At 39.2% G+C, this 13,866-nt stretch overlaps 1 protein-coding gene across 2 annotated transcripts in view; it reads left to right on the top strand.

Moving 5' to 3' along the window:
- LOC137660528 (protein-lysine methyltransferase METTL21E-like) overlaps positions 1 to 11,456 on the top strand; it is a 29,383-nt gene extending 17,927 nt beyond the window's left edge. The window contains exons 3-6 of one of the 2 annotated variants that reach the window (XM_068395419.1): positions 3,189 to 3,346; positions 5,857 to 5,974; positions 6,872 to 7,203; positions 7,868 to 11,456. In XM_068395419.1, the coding sequence (XP_068251520.1) occupies positions 3,189 to 3,346; positions 5,857 to 5,974; positions 6,872 to 7,203; positions 7,868 to 7,915 (656 nt within the window). In that variant the 3' untranslated portion in view covers positions 7,916 to 11,456. Of the gene's footprint in view, positions 1 to 3,188; positions 3,347 to 5,856; positions 5,975 to 6,871; positions 7,815 to 7,867 lie in introns of those variants that run through there. The other variant, XM_068395418.1, reaches the window with a different exon arrangement.
- Positions 11,457 to 13,866: the final 2,410 nt, after the last annotated feature.

The raw sequence follows: 13,866 nt of genomic DNA, 5'->3' as shown, positions 1-13,866 counted from the left end.
CCTTTAAGTTCTGACAGTTTAGTATGGGTGCTCGAATAGTATTGCTGGAAATGCCCATTATGCACTTCCATTCTTACAAGAAGTGAGAGCCAGGTTAGTCAAGCCTCCTCTTCTCGTCTGACCCTATTCTACTGATGAGTCAGCTCTTGTCATCTTAAAATGTCATTAAAATCCATTCAATGAATCTTAATTCCAAGAATTTTTCTTCCTGAACAAAAGAATATGGACTCACACAGAGATAAACACTTCCAGGAGAATAACTTCCTATCAGCTTTTTACATCTGTTATCAAGAAAATAGTTTGATCAAAGTACCAGCAGAACTTTCTCAATGTTTGCAGGTATTAAAAGACTTTGTCTCACTTGGATTTTTCTTACTCTGATAACAATTTTCTTGTTGCTTGAAAGATTTCCCACTAGTTCATTATTTTTCTGTTCTGACTGCTCTGAAAGCAGTTATGGAAAAATTAACTTCTTTCCTTTTGTGCAGTCCCACAAGAAGTTTAGTTATTCTGAAAGAGAGAAAGTAGAAAATAGAAGAGTGCCTTTTGCAGTATGAAGGAAAACTTGTACGTAGGTAAGCAAATCTGACTAGAAGTCTACATTCCTTTTGTCAGCACTCTTCGTTGGAATCATTAGCATCCTGGTCCTGATAAAATTTCTCACTAGGGTTTTGAGGCCTGTCTACCATATGATGTCTCTGATGAAACATATACTTTTTTGATTCTCAATAATAGTAAGATTCTTCTTAAGGGAAAGACAAAAATATAAAAATTATGTAAACTTCTCCAGATAACCCACCTGGGGGATTACCAATGGAATAAGATGTCCAAAGATTTGAGTGGTGTTATTAATTGGCAGATTTGGGATTCTTATTTCAGGGGCGTGGACAGTTTAGCTCAGGTAGGGAGCAGTGGCCTACAAACTCTTGTTAGTGTGGGTGCTATGCAAGCCTTAAGTAGAAAGATTGCTGATAATGTAGGGAGTAGGTGAGAAATGTTTATTGAGCACTAGAGGGGTAGCTGTAATACTGCTAAAGTTTTATAGATCTTCTGGCAGAAGCTTTATAAGTTAGGGCTTAATAAGTTATGGCTTCTCAACAAAATTGTATCCAAAACAGATGTCAAGGGAGGAAGAATCAAGAAAAACAGTTGTAATTGGGCAGTAATAGAAGGAAGAGCTTTTTATTTCCACATCTAGTACTGATCACAGAACAAGATCAGACTGCTCTAAGCAATCAGAGAAGATTAAAAGCAGGCTATATCTGGTATGCCTGGAAACAGGATGATATATTAAATACACTTACGATATGTGTAATAAGACAGCTTCATATTAATTCTTTCATAAGAAAAGATTAATTTTGTCCTGGAGCAGCATTTCTCTGGCACTTAACTTGTGTTTGTGCAGAGTTCCCTGCTTGCAGGCACAATGACGCATGTGTTTTCTCTCAACTTAGCATTAGAGGCTTGCAGAAGGTGTAATGGGCTGCCACATACTGCTTACTTCCTAACATCTTAAAATATCGTACTTTCAATGGGGACTATTTTATTTAAGTTACCTTTATAAAATTATACTGTTTATATTTTTTCCAGTAGTATTTGCATTACATTATGTTTAATTTTGTTGTATCACATGATTAGAGTTCCCCCCACCCTCAGTAAATTCTTGGAGTACCGTCTGTTGGTTAGTTGTTTTTTGTTGGTGGTGGTTTTTTTGTTTGGTTTTTTTAGTCTTGAGATTATGTCTTGGTGTCAACATACTAAGATTGAACATGAACATTTTTGCTTTTTCTTCCTTGTTTGTTGCTATTCTCTAGTTTCCTCTGATGCTCAGAGTAAATCGAGTTACAAGCTTAAAGCACTGGCTAATGAGCCTGAGCATCTTCCTGATGTGTTTTTGTTTGGTATCATCTCTTTCTTCGTTCAACCCTGCTTTTGTTCCTTGGTCCTTCTATCACAAGGAAGGGAGAGAGACTTTGTTAATAGGTTACAGCAATGAAAATACTGAGGCATATGGCAGAGCAAATGACAACACTTGAGGTCATCACGTCCTGTGACTGCAGTGATTTGAAGGGGAAGAAAACATGAAGAATCTTCAGAAGACCAATGTGTTTTATGCTAATGAAACCAGAAATGTTTTCATTTTTAATAGCCATTGGGCCTGCAGTTTCCGTGCAGATCCCGATCTTGATATCTGTGATTCCAATGGTAACTGCAGGCTTGATACAGAGACTCTGCTTTGGACAAGATGGTAACCCACTTATCTAAATGTCTAGCATGCTTTCTAGGAGGTGTAGCTTGTAAACATGTTTTGCTTTAGCTAATTTGCCAAGAGATCATAGTTGGCTGTGAAAGCAAGTTTCCTGTGAAAACTTGGAATGATTCTAGACTTTGCTGAGAAAATGCTCTGGACAGATTCACTTATGTATTTTTTTTGTAACATTGTGGTGCAGCTTTGTGTGATGATAGCAAAACTGAAACTGGCTTTGGTATTCAGCTAAAAAAGAATAAATCCTCTCCTGTTAGAAGAGTTATCCGGGATTATGTTAGCTATCATAAATATCCTTCGCTTAGCAACAGGGATGGCATTCAGGATATCAAGCCAACTGGAAAGAATCCCTCTGACAGGGTTCTGTTGAGGTGGGTGGATAAGCTTTCCTGACAACACCAGTGCTTTCACTCCTGTCTGTCATAATTTGTGTTGCTAGGATCTGTTTCACAAGTTTTGTGACAGACTTATAAATGATAATGTGGCTGCTTTTGTTTACTGTCAAAAAGAACCATAATGTGGGGAAAGTGAACTATAAAAGGATATAGAAAATAATAAAAAATCCGGGCACGTAAGACCATGAGTGTCTGTACCAGGGCAGCTGTTATTGAGGGAAAAGGAAATTTAAAAATTTCCTTTGGATTGCTGAAATGGAAAGCAATATATGGTAACATTCCACTCTACTTTTTATGAACTTGGCTTCTTCAGCAAAACAAGAAAGAAATAATTTAGTCATAAACTGAAAACTTCAATTAGAATTCAGGAGACTTCCTATGTATCATGCTAACCATTAATGGTGAAATGTATTTTTATTCACAGACGTAATTCACATTCTTGCTTCCAAATCAGCTTTTCAATATAAATTGGTAGTTTCATTATCAGTCTACTCAGCCTATTTGACCTTTTATGCTTTTGCTTCCAGGGGAAAAAGAAGATGAACAAATAGTTGCAGAAATAATGAGAAGGCGTTTTTTTCCTGGTCTTATAACTCATAAGGCCTGGGAAGGCTTTCACTTTGCTGGCCATGAGATAAGAATTACAGAAGCCACTGATTGTTACGGGGCAGTCGTCTGGCCATCGGTACAATATTGATGCAGTATTGTTATTTTTCAGTTTTGGAGTCTTCTAGCACTTTTAATTTGTTTTGCATGATAAATGTTTTGTTGTATGTTATAAACCCAAGGAAAACATTCTGTGCTTCTCTGTCTCCATTCTGCAAATTCCAAACCTGAATTTAGCCTGGTTTTATATGGATTCCTGATTCTCAAAGATTAAATAGTATTTCTTGTTTGTGCCCCTGTCACATAAGATGTATGATTTTGTGTCCCCTCCTCACCTGCCAGTAACTTTTGATCCTATTGGCCAATTACAAGCATATTTTGAAGGAAATATGGCGGTCTTATGATGATTACATTTCTGTACATTTTATAAATATGGATGGCTGTATAGCAGGCAGATTCAGGTTGCGGAAACAGCTGTGATATGAGCTCACAAGGTATTAGCACTCAGAAGCTACTCAACCTACACATGTGAGAGACAAATGTACCTTGTAAATACAGACATGGGAAAAGGTTCAGCTGGAGCTTTCAGTTTCTTAAACAGCCACAAATCTGGTGGGAGAGAACCATTGTCCTTGGCTCTTGATATAAGAACCATCAACATGCCCACCATAGAAAGAGCCTTCTTCAAGGTTTTGAATCTGTACAATGCAGCTACCTGACTGTTTTGAAATAATTAAGAGTGAAAGAAACCATTGCGGTCAGGGAGGTGCCACAATGCACCGTTGACGCTTGCGGCATTCAGAGAACATCCCTGAAACAGAACCATCTCCAGGAGCCCCTATAGGAGGTAGAGGACTAAAACCTGAGAAGTTCCATTTCTGTCACAATGATACCAGCCTCCTAGGACTGTACTATTTTTAAGAAATACAGCCATAGTTCAGCTGAGGAGAGTGAGCATACTTTGCTGTTTTGAACTCCATACAATTTTCCTTGTCTTAGCAGACCTGGACAAGTAATTTATACTATATCTCTTGGTGGCCCCAGTGCATGTCTTCGAGGAAAGGTTGGCTGACTGCCAATTATTCTTATAAAATCATGGGCTGTACTGAAGAGCACATTTTTTTCCTGGAAGGGTTTAGCCAGTTTTACTGTGGAAGGAAGGCAACACTTCCGTCCGTGTCTCTTCATGTTTTCCCTTCCTGTTTCATCCAGCGGTATTTTAACTCTTCCAAAAAATGTCAGCCAAATTTGTCAGGAGGGCAGAAACTTAAAGGAAAATAAAGTCTCTGTGTGTTTCATGGAAAGGAAGCCAGATTTCAGAGTTTCCCTAATTCAACCCATAGAAATTTTGATCCTGCTAGCCAGTTTCTACAACAGAATATGACAAAACTCCAAGGGAAGAAATCATAGGAATATATGGAACTAACCAGAAATTTTAATATAATGTGTTTTTAAATGTCAGTCAAACATCAGATACAATGTTTAGGAACCTGGCTTTAATTAGTCCTGGTACTCACAGACTTATTTCTATATCAAAGCTTTGTTGTTTATGAGATCTGTATAAGTTTACATAAAAAAACCTAGTCTTTTTTCTCTGAATTAAGAGCTAGAGAGCAAAAACTTTGTTTTAATTTCTAGCATGTCAACATTGGGGCAACATTCCTGCTGCTCCTTTCCTTCTACTTCTTAATTGATTGAAAGTAAAACTAAGCATAATTTTGCTGCACCAAACTGAGCAACTAATAATTGCCTTTCCAGACACTCATCTGTATTGCAAGAGGATGTGGCAACCATCATATGTATTTGTCACTGAAGACTATATAATTAACTAAGTCTGGGAAAAAATGTGGGAGACAAGTTGGAAACGATCTTTGTCAGAAAATAAAATTTGCAATTTCTATTTCAACAGTGAACTAAAACTTACTGGTCAGTGTGAGACAGGACAGAAAAGCTGAAGAAGCTTAATCATAGTTTATAAATGCATATATAAGGAGTCTGTTATACAGGGCTCTGTGGCTTTGTTTCCTGTTTGCTATGCTTAACAAGTGAAGCACAAAGAACCTGAAAACAAACTGAACTGAAAGAAAAGGGGTAAATCTATTGGTCCCTTTTGAATCATTACAGTAATTAATTATTGTTAGAAATAATTAACTATTAGAAGAGCTTAACAAGAGTTGCTGTGGATTTTCTCCTACAAGCAGTCCTTATATCAAGATGTCTTTGTGAAGGACATGTTTTAGCTCATCCAGAAGTAAGCGCAGCTGTAAGCAGGAATTGCTGACTGGAATTTCATAGCTTATGTTATGCAGCGTGACAGATTAGATAATTGCAGTTGTTCCTTCTGGCTGTGATGCTTTGCAAGCCTATATTGAGGCATGTTGTGGCATTTATTTTGTCAGCCTGTAGAGCTCAAAGGTCACAGTGAGCTGTGATCCTTTAGGGACAGTGCTTGAATGAATATTGCTCATTTGAACAGGCATGAAATTGCAAAATAATTTTTTTGCATGCTTTTAAATGACAATGCACATTTCGTGAAGGGGTTTGCTTCGTTTATTTGTTCAGTATGTTCATGGATTCCCTCCCCTACAGGCTCTTGTTCTGTGTTATTTTTTGGAAACTAATTCTAAACAATACAATTTGGCTGACAAAAATGTGATTGAAATTGGAGCTGGAACTGGGTTGGTCTCCATAGTAGCCAGTTTACTGGGTGAGTACATGCCATTGCTCTTATGCTCTTGGAAACATCTTTCAGATGAATACTGGAGGACAAAGGAAGTGGATCAGTTCCTCTAAAATGCTGTTGTTTGAAAGCTTCCAAGAGCAAGAAAAAGTAAATTCCAAAAGACTTGTTTGGAAACCTGTTCTTTTATTTTTTTTTTCTGTAAAGCCGTGAATGTATTGATGCAGTAAAGGAGGACCCAGTAGATGATGCTGTCATTAACAGTGTGTGTCCTCACAGGATGTCAGTGGCAACCAGATGAAGCCAGATGTAGGTATGACCAATGCATCACCTTCCATTGACCAAATGGCTCTTGGATGCCAGGTCACTTTCTTTCTATTTATGTTCAGCATTTTCTTTCAGCAATTGATCCTTGATTTTTCTGCTATAGACACTGTTGTGTTTTATCTCATGGTAGCCTATTCTTCCTCAAGAGTAATCCAAATCAGTAACTTCTGCATTTTAGCAGAATCTTAGATTTCTGTAGTCTGAGAAACCTTCTTACTATGTGAAAAGGAAAGTACTTGAGGCAATGCTTAAATCTCATGCTGACTTTTTTTGGAGTCAGTAACTGGTATTCTTCAATCCCTATTTGCTCACTGTACTTTTAACCAGTATGATATCAAGACACAGTAAGTATCTGACTTCTCCCCGCCCATCCCCAGCTGCATTTAGATGGCAATCTATAGAGTAGAGCTACCAGGAATCAAATATTTATTTCAAGCGCAATGGCTAAGAGCTATTAAGAGCATTTACACTGTTCTGTTCTCCTCAGTGAGAGCTACCTGGTAAAATCGGTTCCTTGTGCAGTGGCTTTTGTGAATGGGCTTTTACTCAAGTCTTGAACTGTATTCAAAGATTACATTTGTTTTCTCCCTGTCACAGGTGCCCTTGTGACTGCCACTGATTTGCCAGAACTGCTGGGAAACCTTCAGCACAATGTTCTCCAAAATACAAAGCTGAAATGCAAGCACCAGCCTTGTGTTAAGGAATTGTCTTGGGGAATTGATCTGGAAAAGAACTTTCCTAAGTCTTCCTGTCACTTTGACTACATTATGGCTGCTGATGTAGTTTACCACCATCCCTTCCTGGATGAACTTCTCCTAACTTTTGATCACTTGTGCAAGAATGACACTGTTATTCTGTGGGCTATGAAATTTAGGTTGGACAAAGAGAACCAATTTGTGGGCAGATTTCAGACACTGTTTGACTTAGAGGTGATTTCTGATTTCCCCAGTTTGAACATAACCTTGTATAAGGCAATGAGAAAAGGCAGGATGAAAGTCAGACCTTCCAAAGTGATGGTCTGAAAGAGAGAAACAGGGTGGTGGCAGTTTCAGCTGTTCTGCAGTTTCTTCTCTTTTTGATAATTTCCATGTTAGTGGCTGCTAACACCTGTATGAAAAACAGCTAAAACAAAACATCAGATTCCTAGTGCATCCCTAACGAACTCCTAAATTCAATTTGCTATTAGCTTTATACACAGAAGAAATGTATCTTTGATGTTTTCTTGACTTTTATGTGCTAAGCTGACAACACGAATAACTTTCACAAGTCTCACCATTATTGTTATGGGATGTATAATGAATATTTCCAACAGCTTTCAATTGCAGCTTTGAACAGTGTCTTATAAGATCAACAAATCATTTAAAACTTAAGACTATGATAAATCTCCCTATTTAAAAGTTGTGGTGATAAATCTGATCTTTCCCCATTGTCACTATCACGTAAATCCTTCCTTTGAATAGCCTTTATAGGACATTAAATTAGCTGGAAAAAAACCCCACCTGGGAAATATACTGTCATAATAAAGGAACAGAATATATTAGTTACTCTTTGATTTAACGGTTATGCTTTCTTCCACTTCCATTTTTTATTTAGATTCAGGGGTTCTTCAACAGCCGCAGACATGAGGCAAGAGGGAATTAAATGTTTTGTTGCTTGAACAAATGTCTTGAATAAGAAGAGTACAGCGTATCTCCAACGTCCCTTTGTGAAGACCTTAAATTCTTGGAGGTCCGCCCCTCCAAAAATAGACAGTTATCTGGACCTCAGGGAACAACAATGGAAAAATGACAGTGGCCATCAAGAGAGGAGTTTTGCACTGCCAGCTGGTGGTGACTGGAGGTAGAAAACTAAACCAGCCTGACAAGGTGTGGCTGCAGCATGGGCAGGCTTATATATATATACTTTTTTTTTGTATGGGCAAACAAAATACTTTTCTCCTAGCCACTCAGTACTGCGTGTTCCTGTCTTCAGTGATTCAATTAATGTACTTGAAAGCCTATCAGAGAACTATCTTTTGGGAAGAGTAATAAAATGATTCTTTGGACACCCCAGATTTTCTGATTTTTTTTTTTTTTTTTTTTTTTTTTTTGTAATTGAGTATGAGAGAACTTCAAATCCCTTGTGGGCTAGAAGAGAAGCAAACCCAGCTCATGTGCTAATGACCACACAGAGCTTTACCACCTCTGCTGTAGCAGGCAATTGCTCTAGTAATATTGAGGGCTCAGGAGGCTGTCAGTCTTTATCTTTTTAGCTCCTCTTTGTACTCCCTCCAGGAATTTTTAATGTGTTGTCAAATTTGAGCATTTTTTTTGTGATGACTTCCAGAACATACTAGTGTTTGTACCTCTTCTTGTGGCAGATGCTTGTTACTTATTTACTTTGCTGCCTGGTACAAGTATGGGGCAGAACTATGATAAATGGCTGGTGTAACTGGAATTTACTCTTACTCCCAGCTGAACATTTGATTTTTCCTGGGACAAAGGTTCCTAGCATTAGAGATGAAGTGGTGCACAGAGCTGAGTGCGAGATCCCAAGCTTTTCCAGTGGGAGCTGGGGATTCCGTATGTGAAAGGAGGTGGTGAAGAGAATTTTGGGGGGAGGACAGATGAGGATGTGGCAGGAGGGATCTGGAGGTGGAGGGAAGACTGCAGAGAGAAGATAGCTGTAGGGAGAAGGTGAGATGGAGAAACTGAAAGAGAAGATGGGGCAACCGACTGACTGCAAAAAGGGTTAGGAACCATAGCACAAGGGTAGACCATCTTTCTTGCTACTGACTGTAAGGCGGGTATCCTTGATGAGCCACAGAGAATGACTGTGTGGTAATACTAGAGCAATCAGTACGTCTCAGACCAGGACAGCAAAATGAGAAGAAAGGAAGCCAAGTACATTGACTCTGCTTTCTGTCTGTCCTTCTGGGAAACAACTAGTGAGACTTTGGCTTGGAGGTTATTAATGGAAATCTTCCAATCCTCATCAGTCAGTTTCTTGTGTCAAGGTTTGTAGGTAGAGGTAGCATCTTTTATTGGATCAACCAGTATAGCTAGAAAATTGGACTCTATACCAGCTGGCATAGGGTATTACCTCTGCTTACAGGTGTTATTATGCTTATGTCCTTAGATCATTACAGCTGTAGAAAAACACAACTACAGAATGGAAATATTTTTTTCCACACTTTGTGTAACAAACAGCTCAGTTTAAGTGAATAGAGAAACAAATGTGGATCTCTGCCGTTTCTAGATTTCCCCTCCCCCCTTCCTTCCTTCTAACTCACTTGCAACCATCAAATCCACTGCAGCTGAAACTATAATCCTTGCATCCCAAAGGGCATCTCTGTTTACAAATGTGTAGTAGCTAAATGGATTGGCACTGTAATTAATGGGTAACAGCAAAAATATCTTGTGAACTCTGAAGTGGTGAAGGCTAAAGGAAGACTACAGCAAAGTAGTTAAATGCAATCACTTCTAAATAGCTGTTCTGCCGATTAGCACTCCTATTTGGGCTCCAGGCTGTCCCTGCTGAGCTCCTGCTGAAGTCAACAGGAGATGTGTTTGTGGAATGGATTTGGGATTGGGTCCTTTAGGCCCAACAGCTTGTTAGTATTTACTGTAATGTAACATTAGTCCTCTTTCTCACAAATCTGTCTAGCACCACTGTGTGAAGCTTCCTGGGAAAGCTTTAGGGACTGACTGCTCTATTGTGCAGCCACCTTTTGTCCTCTGGTATGATGGGCAGGTTATTAGCCATGACCAATGGAGGGTGGAAGTTGTATGTGGCATTTGCCTATGGAAATTATTTCAGATCTTTGAGAACAAGTCTCACATGAATGTCAAGTATTACTGACTCCTAAACTCAGTCATAATTTTAATAATCATTTATTCTTTGTTCTAATATTTCAAATAAAGAATCAAGTTGTCATTCAGTGCATTATGTTGCTAATACACATGGCATTTGCATCTGTAGTTTGTGAAAGGCAGAGCGAAAAAAATGTCAGTTAAATTTGTGGGTGAAAGAGCTCCACCTATGAGGAATGTTGGAGAGGCTCTCTAAGCTGGCAGGCTTTTACAGTACCTTGTAGAGTATTACAGGAATGATAATAATTGAAGAGATAAATTGGGATTTATAGTATGGGTTCAATCAATTCCTTGTTTTTTCTGTATTCCAACCCAAGAACAATTTATTGAGCAACAACATATTTAAGCAACTTGACAGTATATGTCAGATTTTCCACAAATAATAAGCTTATCAAATGCTAATGTTTTCAGGAAGAGTTCTTTTTGTGTAGAGTATATGTAAAATCATCACAGTGATTTACTTTGCTGCTTATTGTATAACATCTCCATCAAGGTTGTTTACAAATAATTGCCTTTTCCTTCTCAATGTTAAAGGAACAAACACTTTCAACATTGTATAGTTTCCATGTGGTCATACTGAGTTTTTGGCTCTGTCTTGTTGAATTGTGATGGGGTTCCATTTGCATTATTAAACCCACCAATCTGGGCTTTTGCATTCTACAACAGCTGTAAGAAAAAGCTGTAGCCGCTGCACATTTAGAAAAAGCATTCAAATGCCAGTACAGATATACCGTACAAACCCTGTTTTCATTTAGAAGCATTAATGGAGGCCCAGCCTAAGAAATGCAACTGCCAAGAAATACTCAAGTAACCCATGGCACAAATGGCAGTTGACTGATGAACAACTTATTTTAGCTATTATACAAGCACTAGTCAGTGTTAGTTGAGCAAAGACGACTAGCTGCCACATGTGTCTTCCTTGATGGTGATTGCTGTTAGAGATCCGTTGAGTATGTCATCACATGTGACACAATCATCTGAAGAAATACTGCATTTACCAAACAACAGAGGATCCTGAAACCTGAATGGGTTTAGAAGACCCAGATTCAGCTAACACCCTTTGAACTCTGCAGACCTGAAAGGTATGGGATTTTTCCCACTCATAGCCACTCATACTGCACGGGTAACGATGAGGTGATGTCAAATTCAGTGAGACAGAAAGATAGATAGATGCTGTCAAGAAGTCATTGCTCCATGGATGTACTTCAGAAATTGATATGTCCATTCTTATAATAGCTATGTGATGTCAAGGAAATATTGTTACACAGGTGTAAAGCAAAGAGGAAACTGAGCTAAATATCAAGTGAGTTAACCTCAGTCACAGTGGAGAGTCCAGTACAGAAGTTCTTTCACAGTGAATATAACATTTCCTGTGCTCTACTTTGTTCGAATTTGCTCATATTAAAGATAAATTAAAATAAATTTTATTATTTCATTAAAAAATATTTTTCTATGCCACTCTATAAATAAATTATAAAACCTCTAAGAGTATAAGCACTCAGCAACAGGCAAGAATAAAATCTCAAATTTCCCTTTTGCATAGTTGTGCCAACCAACCACACAATATACAAGACTATATTGGCTACTGTGGAATTTCAGAATCATTCAGGCTGGAAAACACCTCTGAAGGTTACCTAGTCCTACCTCCTGCTCAAATCTGGGCCAGATTCAAAGTCTGAACAGGTTGCTCAGGTTCCCCAGTTGGTATATGAAGGTCTCCAAGGAAGGAGCTTCCACAACGTCTCTGAGCCACCTGTTAATGTCAGGTTTTTTTTCCCTCACATACCCAACTGGAATTTCTCTTACTGCAACTGGGTATTTGTCTTCTGTCGTTTTTGCAGTGCACCTCTGGCTTCATCTTCTTTATGACCATCTCATTAGTTAGTAGAAGATAGCCATTAGATCCACCCCTAATCTTGCCTTCAGGATGAACAAACCCGGTACTCTCAGCCTCTTCTTCCTCCAGCCCATTAACCATTTTCTTCCTCCTCCCCTGGATTCTCTCTAATTTATTACGATCTCTTTCACTAGGGGGTGCACAACTGGACACGGTACTGCAGGTGGGGCATCATGATGCCATGTAGAGGGGTAATAATCACTTTGAATAATCTGCTGGCTGAACTCTTGCCAATGCAGTCAGCTTGCATCAACTGCAAAGTCACACCCCTGCCGTTGTTCCTGTTCCATCAAAACCTCCCAAGTTCTCTTCTGCAGAGGTGCTCTTTAGCCAGTCAGCTCGTGGTTTGTGCTGTTGTATAGTGTTATTCTGTTGGACTTTATGTGGATTTTGTCAGCCTATTCCTTCAGCCTGTCAAAGTCCCTCTGAGCAGCAGCTCTGCCCTTACCTCAGTCTGGTGCCTTAACAGCATTTCATTTCAATGTATTTTATCCATTGGCCAGTTCATTGATGGAAATGCTTAATGATATCAGTCCCTGCCCTGCCCTCACCTGCATCACTCAAAAAGGCTGCTTGCTGGGCTTTGAACTTTTGCTCACTACCTTTTGAGTCTAATGGTCCACTCAGTTTTTTAACCACTTTGTAGTCCATTCATCCAGTATGCATCTCTACAATTGAGCTACAAAGCCTCTATAGGAAAAGAGGTGATAAACTTTATCAAAGAAAAAGCAAATTATATCCATTGTGCTCTGCTTATCCACAGGATAAGTCATAGACAGCAGTTAGGTTGTTCAGGTCCTTAGCAAATTTGTTTAAGTTTTTTGCAAACACATGTGCTTGGAAATGTCTTCCCAGAGGGTTTATTGCATAGTCTTCCTGGAGACTGGGATGAAACAGGCTGGCCTGTAGTCCTCTTGAGCATCTTTATAGTTCTTTTTGAATATGAGCTAATGTTTGCCTTTTTCCAGCCATTGGGAGCTGTCTGATTTCCACCTTTCAGAGTTGATAGACTGCAACCTTACAGTGGCATCAGCCAGCAACCTTGGCATCCTCAAAAGCATTCTGCCATGTCCCATGGACTTCTGTATGCTCAGTTTACTTAAGTGGGCCCTAACTTGATTGTCCTACTCTACTACTACCTCTTCCACCAATATCTGTCACTAAGCACAGAGATACAGAAATTCTGAGAGCTGACCTTTCCAGTAAAGACCAAGGCAAAGAAGGAAGGGATTAGCTCAGCCTTTTTCATGTCCTTTGTCATTCACTTCCCTACCTGATTCAGCAGCGGAGTCACATTTTTAATTGTCTTCCTTTTGCTGTTGATGTACCTATAAAACTCTTCACATCCATATCTCCTAATCCAGCTGAGCCTTGGCTTTTCTAACTCCACCACTGCATGTTTGAGCAATGGCTCTGTATTCCTCCTGGGCAGCCCACCCCTGCTTCCACTTTTTGGGTACTTTTTTTTTTCCATTTGAGCTCAGTCAGGATATATCCCTTTTCATACATGCTAGTTTTCTGCAGAGCTTGCTCAACTTTCTACATGATGGGATAGAACAATCTTTGAGGAGGTTGTTCCTGAAGATCAGCCTCTCGGCCCCTTTGCTCTTCAGGGCAGTTCACAATGAGATCCCATCTACTGGTTCCTTGAGCAGACTGAAGTCTCTTCTCCTGAAATCTAATGTCTTTATCCTGCCACTTGTCTTCCTCACTTTTGTCAGAATCTTCAGCCACCATCTCAGGGTCGCTGCAGTCAATGCAGCTACAGGCTATCATATCCCTGACCATTATTTACAAGCAGCAGATTCATCAGAGCACTTTCCCTATCTGGCCAGTCCAGCACC

This window comes from Nyctibius grandis, chromosome 2 (genome assembly GCF_013368605.1).
Source record: "Nyctibius grandis isolate bNycGra1 chromosome 2, bNycGra1.pri, whole genome shotgun sequence".
In the NCBI taxonomy this organism is placed as follows: Eukaryota; Metazoa; Chordata; class Aves; order Nyctibiiformes; family Nyctibiidae; genus Nyctibius; species Nyctibius grandis.
The sequence above is the reverse complement of the archived record's forward strand: the minus strand, read 5'-3'. Positions and strand labels throughout refer to the sequence as shown.